At 42.4% G+C, this 9,735-nt stretch overlaps 1 protein-coding gene across 1 annotated transcript; it reads right to left on the bottom strand.

Moving 5' to 3' along the window:
* Window positions 1–1,127: 1,127 nt before the first annotated feature.
* Window positions 1,128–9,679, bottom strand: rlbp1b (retinaldehyde binding protein 1b). Its single transcript, XM_020934757.2, has 8 exons — window positions 7,863–9,679; window positions 6,737–6,766; window positions 5,781–5,909; window positions 5,492–5,696; window positions 5,055–5,233; window positions 4,621–4,779; window positions 4,135–4,245; window positions 1,128–1,974 (listed from the first exon to the last, which is right to left on the bottom strand). Exons 2-8 carry the CDS (start codon window positions 6,746–6,748, stop codon window positions 1,846–1,848), a joined length of 924 nt encoding a protein of 307 aa, XP_020790416.1. The 5' UTR covers window positions 6,749–6,766; window positions 7,863–9,679; the 3' UTR covers window positions 1,128–1,845.
* Window positions 9,680–9,735: the final 56 nt, after the last annotated feature.

The raw sequence follows: 9,735 nt of genomic DNA, 5'->3' as shown, positions 1-9,735 counted from the left end.
TTTTTATGCTAACAAACTTTTTACACACACACACATTGAATTTAAAGTTATAAAATGTGAGGTGCCACAGTCAATACACAAAATAGAAATTAGAATAAGAAATCTTTCAGCTGTTCAGTTTGTGAGAGCTGGCAGAACAGAATCCACATGAGGCAAGAAGCCTCACATTTAATATAAATTAATTAGAAGAGGGTCCAGTCCTGGTCCCCCATAGAGTGTATAAAGAAGTGTGATAAGCCAGTGTGACGTCACCCATAGAGGTCTGTGCCACTCAAATGAAGCTCGTGATGCTTAAGGTTACGGGGTGAATTTGGAGCCAGGTTCTATATTTGAAATAAGATTTTTTTTGACAGACAAATAGCAAAAAAAAACCAAAAACCACCAGGATCATGTAGAACGGGTTAATACAAACATTTTAAGACCAAAATGACGAGGCTCACAGTAGCAGTTACATAGAGAGGGGCCACTGTATGTAAGACAATGGGAGCCCGGGTCAGTAGGAGCCCGAAGAGCCCACATATGAACTTCCTGTTTGGAACACGACAAATAGCGCAATAGCTATAACCATTTATACTGTCTATAGTCCCCCTCCCTCCCGTCAATTGCCCTGGTCAGGAGATCGGGCTCGAGCTCGGGTTCTTATTGTAAAGTATGCCCTGGTGTGACCAGTGAGGTCATAGATGTGTCTCTTGTAGGGCTGTTTCAAAAATCGAAAGATCAGTAGGTCATGATGTAAACTTAGGTTGATCTCGATGAAAAGGCATGTGCATTTTAACTGACAGGTAAATAGCCAACAGCTTCCTTTCCCTCTCTGATCCCACTGCGGCTCCTCACCTTTTCTCCTCTTTCTCTCTTCTTATGCTTCTCATCTTTATAATCCAAGTTACGAAAGTAAACAGCTATTTTTTCATCATTTATGAGTAAAACCTAAAACCTCATTTAGCATTAGTCTCTGGGATTTCAGGGCATATGGCAATAAATGTAAGAAAATATGAGAGCAACACCAATCCAGCTTCTTCAGTCCCACCCAGCCATTATGACACTGGCTTTAAATATCTGCCAATGCCCGATATGATACACAGTGCACCTTTCAGTAACCACAGAAAGCTTTGTGTACATAAAAAAAAATAATAATAATAAATGTTGGTACAAGAATATATCATATTCTACATTAATATTGGTATCGGTGCATCCTTAAAAAAAAAAAAAAACTCTCTGAAGCCCCTTTATGTGACATGTGAAGTGTTACAAATGAAAAGACAAATGAATAAATATTTGAGATAACTTTATTGACAGGCACAGCTGGTTCACATGGAAACCATCATTACATCACATGATCTGAATCTTACATTAATTTAAACTCTGGAGTCTGGATCCTGCCAGAGTCGAATCTACTTTTGAACACAAACTTAAAGGTGCATTGTGTAACTTTTTCCAGTGGAGGACCCATCACAACTCATACTATTCTCCATAGATACGTTTTGCTTTATCTGGAATGTTTCAAAGTATGGCATTAAACCTTTCTATCTTCATAGAGACCAGACCAGACCAAGTTACAGATCAGGTCTGTGGAGAGGCGACCCTGCTCACAGTCAGAATGTCAGTTTTTCTAGGTATTAGTGAGCTATAAAACCACCTACAACTGAATAAATGTAAGATTTGTTTAAAGTCACACTGTGGAACATTCCAGGCAGAGCAATGACATATCCATAGAAACAAGCAAGTGACAGATCCCCAACCAAAAAGTTACACAGTGCACCTTTAAGGATTTTAAACACAAACCCTCAGGGACACTGCAGCTGCTGTGGCTCCAGTCTAGACTTTATTTAAACATTATTTCCTGGCTCAATCGAACAGCTTGGCGGCAGTGGCTTTCCCGTCGTATTTTGAACCTTTTCCGTCAAATTCCGATGGAAGAATGTCAGCGTCAAACTCTTTGTAGTAATTCTCCAACTCGTCCCCGTGAACGAACACCTGCAGGGAGAAAGAGAGAGAGTGAACAGCTGCAGGGATATTAGGCTATTCTCTGATTTACGTTATAATGTTGTGTACTCATCACAAACAGACCTGGAGTTGTGTTTTGTTGCATTCACACGTTTGACACACAACACACCCTGTATATTTAGACTGTGTTCTGTGTGTTTTTAAACTCCATGCAGCTTCAATACAATAATTTGGATACTTTCAGCGCTGGAATTGACAATCTCGACCAAACTAAAGGTAAAAAGGTAGGTGTTGTTGAAAACTAACTCTTCATGACATCACAAGGTGGAACAGAGCATTTTGAGCTTTGGAGATATAAACAGACAACTATTAATAATAAAGGATTACTCAAACATGTGTGAATGAAACAAAACATAACTCCAGGTATGTTTTTGATGAGGTAACAACATTATAACTTGACTTAAAGCTCACAAGAGTCAATTTTGCGTAATGTAGAACCTTTAATAAAGACAGAGCATAATGAACACCTGCAGGGGCACAAAGGAGAAACTTAAACTTAAATTTAGGCATTTTTAACCAGAAATTTCATCTAGTTTATATGAAAGTTGCCAAAATATGTCTAGAATAGATAAACAGATTAGAAGCAAAAAAGTGGATTTAGTGTTTAGCTCCACTTTAATGAACAGCTGCATGAGCCACTGAAAAACTCCCAAAGGGGCTCTGGTTATCTTTAGGGTGAGGTTTTTAAGGTGGACTAGTGTTAAGTGGGATTGGCAGAGTAGTTAGCCGTTGTTAAAGGTGCATTGTGTAAATTTTCAAGTAGAAAAGTTACATCGTGTACCTTTTACACTGTTGGGCAAGTTACTTTAAAACTGTAATGCGTTATTTATTACTTATTACTGTCATTTCAAAGTAATTCGTTACATTACAATATTACTGCATTTAAAATGTAAGGCATTACATTACTATTGCATTACTTTAAGTTACTCTCACCAAAATAACTGCGAAAAAGCTGAACTTTTGAGCCGTATATGGACTGAACCAGGACTAAACCAGAGCTGAACCAGGACTAAACCAGGACTATAACAGGACTAACCTCAGACTGATTCCAGGACTGAAGAGGAGGACTAAACCAGAACTGAACTAGGACTAAAACAGGACTCACTGTCAGGACAGGCTCGAAGGTGACCGCAGGAGAAAGGAGCGGCTCTGCTCCGCACCTCATGGAGGTAAGAGCTGCTGTCACCCTGCTGCGGGGGCTCGCGGTCCTAATTTCAGCAACTATTTACAGGTACACGACCTGGTGCAAGATTCTGCTACATCGCATAACTTCTACCTTCCTTCAACGTGTCCAGAAGTCCAACTTTTTGTGCGATGGTTTGCATCGTCCTCTGTCTTTTGGGTGTGAGCGCAGGAGACTTTGTCGGTGCAGAACATTTCGTCGACGTTGTGGATTTTGTCGGAGAGAAAACTTGCAGACATACAGCACTTCAGAATCACACTGATACAGATTGAACATTTATTTAAATTTGGCAGCTGAACATATTCTGTACTGTACAGTAGACAGGAGTCCCTTAGCCGATCAGGACACAGCGGGAGGAACGCAATACGTGTTCATACAATAAAAACAAAAGGCATGCAAAATTGCACAAAAAAAAAATTCTAAAAATCAGCGAAACAGCGAGACCGCGAAAAGTGAATCGTGTTAGAGCGAGGGACGACTGTAAGCCAGGTCTAAACCAGAAGTGACCCAGGTCTAAACCAGGTCTAAACAGCGTAGAGTTCTGGGTCGGTCCTTTCGCCCGCGGTTAACTGAAGGTCTGTCCGGCCGCGTCTCCGGCGTTTCACCGCTGCTGATTTCACGGTGATTTTAGCGAATTTCTATGAAGAAAAACCCACCACTTCAATCCAGGTTAAAAAAGCATTGTAACGCGCGTTACTCACATTTGTACCGAGTAAAATATTACAAATTTTCCCCCTGTAATGCCTTACATTACTGCGTTACAGCAAAAATCAACGCATTACTGTAATACATTACTTTTATAATACATTACTCCCAACACTGACCTTTTAGGGGTACTGACAGAGTGATTAGCTGTAGTTTGTAGGGTGTGGTGGGGTTTAAGGTGGACTGGTGTTAGGGGGAATTGGCAGAGTGGTTAGCTGTAAGTTAAAGAGGCACTAGCCTACCCGCTCCAGTAGTTTGCCCTTCATCAGGGGCTTGACCACGTTGTAGGTGGTGGTGAAGTACCAGGGCTGATGGATGAAGTGCACGGCTTTGAACCGAGCAGGAAATGAATCCTGAGGAAACAAACATGTGTCAGATGCCCTTCCTGTGTCTCGAATGTGCTCCCTCTTTCCCTCAGTGTCAGATGCCCTCTCTGTTTATCACCTTTTGTGTCTCCATGGAGTCTTCCTCTGTTTAAAAATGTTTAAAAGATTACCTCGACCTTTACAAATTGTGTTCTTAAATTCATGGCATTCCAAACCTAATCCCAGTCTAATCTGATGTGTTTACTAATGACCAAATACAATGGCAACCCAAAATTAAATTCTTTCCATTATACTAAACTGTGAGCAGGCTTGTATCTGCACACTTTTATTTGACCTGGGTGAGGGTGTCCTCCAGCTTGTTTCCATGGAATTGTTGTGAGTATTTTGCCTGTAGTGTTGTACCTGCAGCATGTCCACCATCTTCTTGAGCTCTGTGGGCTTGATGCCAGACGCTTGTTGCATAGTGAAGCCTTTAAAGTTCTCGATGATGCAGAAGCCGTTGATCTGAGTCTCCTCATTTTCCAGAAGCTTCTCCAGAATCACACAGTACGCACGAAGGATCTGAACATGAACACAATATGAGATACACACCTGACCCTCTTATTCCTGATTTTGTCCTGGTTTAGACCTGATTTAGTCCTGCTTTTGTGCTGTCTAGTCCTGGTTTAGTCTTGTTTCAGTCATAGTTCAGTCCTGGTCTAGTCCTGGTATAGGCCTAGTTTAGTCCTGCTCTAGTTTTGGTTAAGTTCTGCTTTAGTCTTGATTCAGTCCTGGTTTAGTCCCAGTCCAGTCCTGGTTTAGTTCTGGTCCAGTTCTGGTTTAGTCCTGGTCCAGACCTCGTCAAAGGTGATCTCCTCGTAGTCCCAGTTCTCGATGTTGAATAGCAGGACCACACGACCGTACTTGTCTCGGCTTTGGAGGATCCCTGGGTATCCGGCTTCGATGGTGCTGCGGACGGCCTCTGGAGTCAGGTTCTCAAACAGCTCAGGGTAGTCCTTACGGAAGCGCACATACCCTAAAGAAAAGCGGTTATAGACCAGGATCAAACCAGCACTGCAGCAAAAGCAAGAGCAGGAGATAGACCAAGAGACATGTAGAACAATTCCAGTGAGAGGTAACTGCAAAGTATCAATATGGGCCCATTAACCCTCTTCCTGTCCTGGCCCTGGTCAGGAGAAGACAGTGGCTGCTCACACTTATTGTTTTAGTCCTGCTTTAGTCCTGGTTTCTTCTTGGTTTAGTACTGGTTCAGTCCTGGTGGCTGGTACCTCACCTTTCATGAGTTCGTAGGCTCTGTTGACGTCGTACTTTCTCGCTCTGATGAATCGTGTCAGCATGCCATCTGGTTTCTCTCCAAATGTGTCCTTCACACCGCGGTGAAGATCGTCTCCAGACTCTGCCTTCTCTTTGATCATGGCCCTCAGCTCCTTCACTGCAGACACACGCTTCTCCTCCGTCTCATTCAGCTCGTCCTTGGCCTGAAACCAGAGAAACTGGGTCTAAACCAGGTCTGAACCAAGTCTGCTGTGATTGGTGAGTTGGTTAATGATATTTTTTATGACCTTCTGCTGTGTGTGATCAGGAAGTTTGGCGCAGGGGCCGAACACGGGGCCGTGGTCTTTGACGGTGAGTCGCTCCAGCTTGGCCCTGAGAGCCTGCTCCTCCTCCGACACCGCCCGGTAAGAACCACTCTGAAATATTATAATAATAATTAGTAATATGAATATTATAGAGACCGCACAGTAAGAATCACTCTAAAGGTCACATCCAGATTAATTACTGTCAAGATTAATATAGACAGTGCACAGTACAATTGGTGTAGAAGATATTTATTACAATGAAATAATAATTTTGATTTTTCAGTGCTGCTACACTGAAGAAACTGTGCAGCTGTTCAGATGCTGTGGTGTTCATCAGATTATTCAAAATGTCTATTTTATTTCTGAATATTGTCAAAGAACACATTTTCATCAGGGAGATTTGAACATAACTCTGTGGGGTAACAATGTTCCTGTGTTCAACCTCGTGTTTCTCAAACTTTAATCTGTTTAAGTCTTTAAATCTGAGCCTTAAAAACATGCAGCTGTTACACAAAAGCTTTCTGTTTCTCATCCACCTCACAAGACTCTCACACATGCACTTTTGCACATGCACTCTCACATATGCACTTTCACATATGCACTCTCACACATGCACTTTTACATGTGCACATGTGCAGAGGCAACTTTGCTCCAGAGCAAACTGGACTTTGTTTTTGAGGCTCAAGCTGACCTGGGATCTGGATTTTTATGAATAAGACAAAATACATTTTCATCACAATTTAAAAATTGTGATTAAAACTCACTGGGACCTCACACTACAGTCTGAGAAACACCTTAATATGCACTTCTGTCTTTGTGCAGAAAGAGAGAGCTCACAAATTGCTGCAGGGCTCATGAACAGCTGCAGGGTCTCCAGAGCTAACTTCATATTAAAGATGAACATATATCTGATTTAACAAAAAGGTGTTTTGACTCACCACAACGGCCATGATTCCAGAGGTCTGAGTCTGAAAAACCAAAGAGTCAAATGTAAAAAATTAGCCAGAATAATTCAACAGCAAACAGGTTGCTTGTCTAGCTGCAGGAGGACAGAGGCAAGAGGAGGAAGAGAGAAGTGGAGAGAGGAGGAGAGGTAGAGAAAAGGAGGATTTGTGGTGTTTTGAAAATGCATTTTTCACAGAATCACTTTAATCACAGAACAATAGACTGAACCTCGTCATGAGTTTGGATCAGAGGATTATCTCAGTCTGCATCAGCAGAGCGGCTTTAGACAGGGTTAGGAATTGGGACTAAACCAGGACTGTACCAGGACTGAACCAGGTCTAAACCAAGATTAAACAAGGACTAAACCATGATGGAACGAAGTCTGAACTAGGACAGAACGAGAACTAAACAAGGCACTAATCAGCTCCAAAAGGCCTAAAAGTAGGACCAGGACTAAACCAGGTCTGAACCAGGATTAAGCAGGACTGAACCAGGACCTGTTTACATTTGATCCTCAGTAATCTTGTCATTTAAATCTAATCAGAAATAGACTGAATCAGGCTGATCTCAGATAAACTCTCAAATACAGAAAATCTGCAGTGCCACATAACAATACTTTTCTCCAGTAAAGGTTTTGGTTACTCTCCCCAGAAAATGCCCCAAACTGAGATGTTTGAGAACTGAAAAGATGAAATCTTAATAATGTCAATTCAGTCTTTATTAAGAACACAGAAAATCAGGTTGATTGTGTGGAATTATATAAGTCATTAGCAATATTGGTTAAATACAGTTTTTTGAAGAGCCACCTGGAATATTCCACAATCGGTCTTTAAGGTCTGTGGCTGGACAGGAACAGGATTGAATTAGGACTAAACCAGAACTAAACTGGGACTAAAGCAGGACTAAAGCATTATCAAACCAGGAATAAACCAGGAGAGGACCAAGACTAAACCAGGACTGAACCAGAACTGAACCAAGACTGAACCGGAATTAAACCAGGACTAAGACAGGACTGAACCAGGTCTAAAGCAGGACTAAAGCAGGACTAAAGCAGGACTAAAGCAGGACTAAAGCATTACCGGTCCCTGCTCAGGTGCGTGTTTAGGGGGCGGGGCTCACCTGAGATGTTCCTGAGGTGGAGACGGTCTGGAGCCTCTGAACAGCTGCAAGGTTCTGTGCTGTGCCGCTCTTAACAGCTGCAAGGTTTTGTACCGAGAACCCCCTGCTGCGTCACTGATGACATCATAATGCTCACCTGGGATCAACCAATCACAGAGCAGTATCAGAATAATTAACTGCAGTAGCCAATCATAGCACAGAGGATTAGAGGGTTTAGAAATGAGGGAGGGCATCTGGATGAAAGAACAGAATGTGAATGAGGCACACGGAAGGAGGGGCTGTGATGTAATGCTGCAGGGGATTGTGGGGTCAAAGGTCGAACAGTTTTTATAAGTGTGGACAGGTATCTCTCACAATGTGGGGACTAAAATCTGCACACACTCACATCATGGGGACTTGCCTCTTATGAGACAAACATCAGTTCTATTCTAGGTCTATTCCAGGTCTAATCTAACATCTAATCGAACATCTAAGGAACATCAAAAGAGGCCGTGATCCCAGAACACGAGTGTTGAAGGTGTCTGATCCAAACCATAGAACAGTGACTTTTCAACCAAGTACCAACAAAAGAAAAGAGTTGCTTAAATCAGGTCTATAACTGGACTATTCCAGGTCTAATCTAGGACTAAACCCAGTCTAAACCAGATCCAAATCAGGTCTAAACCAGGACAAAACCAGGTTTATTACAGAGGCTGTTTTATTGCATGTGGTCATAAGAAGTTTAAAGTTGGTGCTTCTGACGTCAGAAAGCTCTGAAGTAACACTCAGTTTTAGAGCTGAGAGGAGGAGGAGAGGAGGAGGAGAAAGGAGGACAGAGGAGGAAGAGAGAGGAGGGCTTCCCTAAAAGCCTGGATTTTCATCCAGGGGCAGGACTTAACATTCTATTGTAACCATGGCAACCCACAGTGCTTTCTATTCACCTGATCTGCCATGTCTAAAAAACAGACTTTTGACAAAGCTTCATTATACCTAAAATTATAACACATCCATATTTTCTCTTACTATACTTTCAGTTGATACATCAATGGCACCCCCTAATTTTAGGGTTTTTGGTTAGGGCTGCTCACCGACTGTTATTGAGCCGTTTATTTAGACAAATGAAAATTATTATTAATGCTTATTATTATTATTATTATTAAGCTAAGTCGTGCCCCCAGACGAAATGCAGAGAATTTAGAGAGTCCTGAAGTGTGTTCTTGTTTTGACAGCTGTTTTCTGCCAGGTGCAAGAGTGTCTACTTCTTATGAAGTATTCATTTATCTTCGGCATTATAGGGGGTATAAAGTAGGTATTGCTGCTGGCCAGCCACAGCTGCCCTGAGACAGACTGACTGGAGAGAGACTGTCCATCTGCACCATCGGCCACCTCTATTTATGAATGTAAGCTTTGTTTATTTCACTTAATCCAACATTCAATGAGTTTAACAACGTAAAAAGAAAGCACTATACACATTCACTCAGTCAAAAGGGGCTAGAGCCCTTTGTGCGTGTGTGTGTGCGTGTAGGGCCTCTCAGGACTCAGGAGGATTTACAGTTGTGGATTTGCAGCTTTAGGTTTGAGTTGAAGCACAAAAAGAGGTCTGTGTCCACATCTTTACGGCCCAGCTCCACAGAAGAGGTCTGTGAAGGACACGTGTCCACTCCTCTGACCACAGCACACACACAAGCACTGACCATGCCACGTTTGTCACCTATGTACACTCCACCACAGCACATAAACACATGTATACACATATCCATTGACCACAGCAAACTCACACATCTGTCCAAAAACACACCAAACATGACAGACCCCACCCCACACACACACACACGCACACACACACGCACGCACGCACACACGCACGCACACACGCACACACACACCTCACTGA

This window comes from Boleophthalmus pectinirostris, unplaced genomic scaffold (genome assembly GCF_026225935.1).
Source record: "Boleophthalmus pectinirostris isolate CB_2022bp ecotype Guang Dong unplaced genomic scaffold, ASM2622593v1 HiC_scaffold_2, whole genome shotgun sequence".
NCBI lineage: Eukaryota > Metazoa > Chordata > Actinopteri > Gobiiformes > Gobiidae > Boleophthalmus > Boleophthalmus pectinirostris.
The sequence above is the reverse complement of the archived record's forward strand: the minus strand, read 5'-3'. Positions and strand labels throughout refer to the sequence as shown.

Bases quoted from the DNA above. Each gene is read 5' to 3' on its own strand.
- rlbp1b (XM_020934757.2), bottom strand. The intron at 5,697-5,780 runs GTCATAAAAAAT...CTCTGGTTTCAG, and splicing joins CTGATCACACACAGCAGAAG to GCCAAGGACGAGCTGAATGA. The intron at 4,246-4,620 runs GTACAACACTAC...TTGTTTCCTCAG, and splicing joins AGATGGTGGACATGCTGCAG to GATTCATTTCCTGCTCGGTT.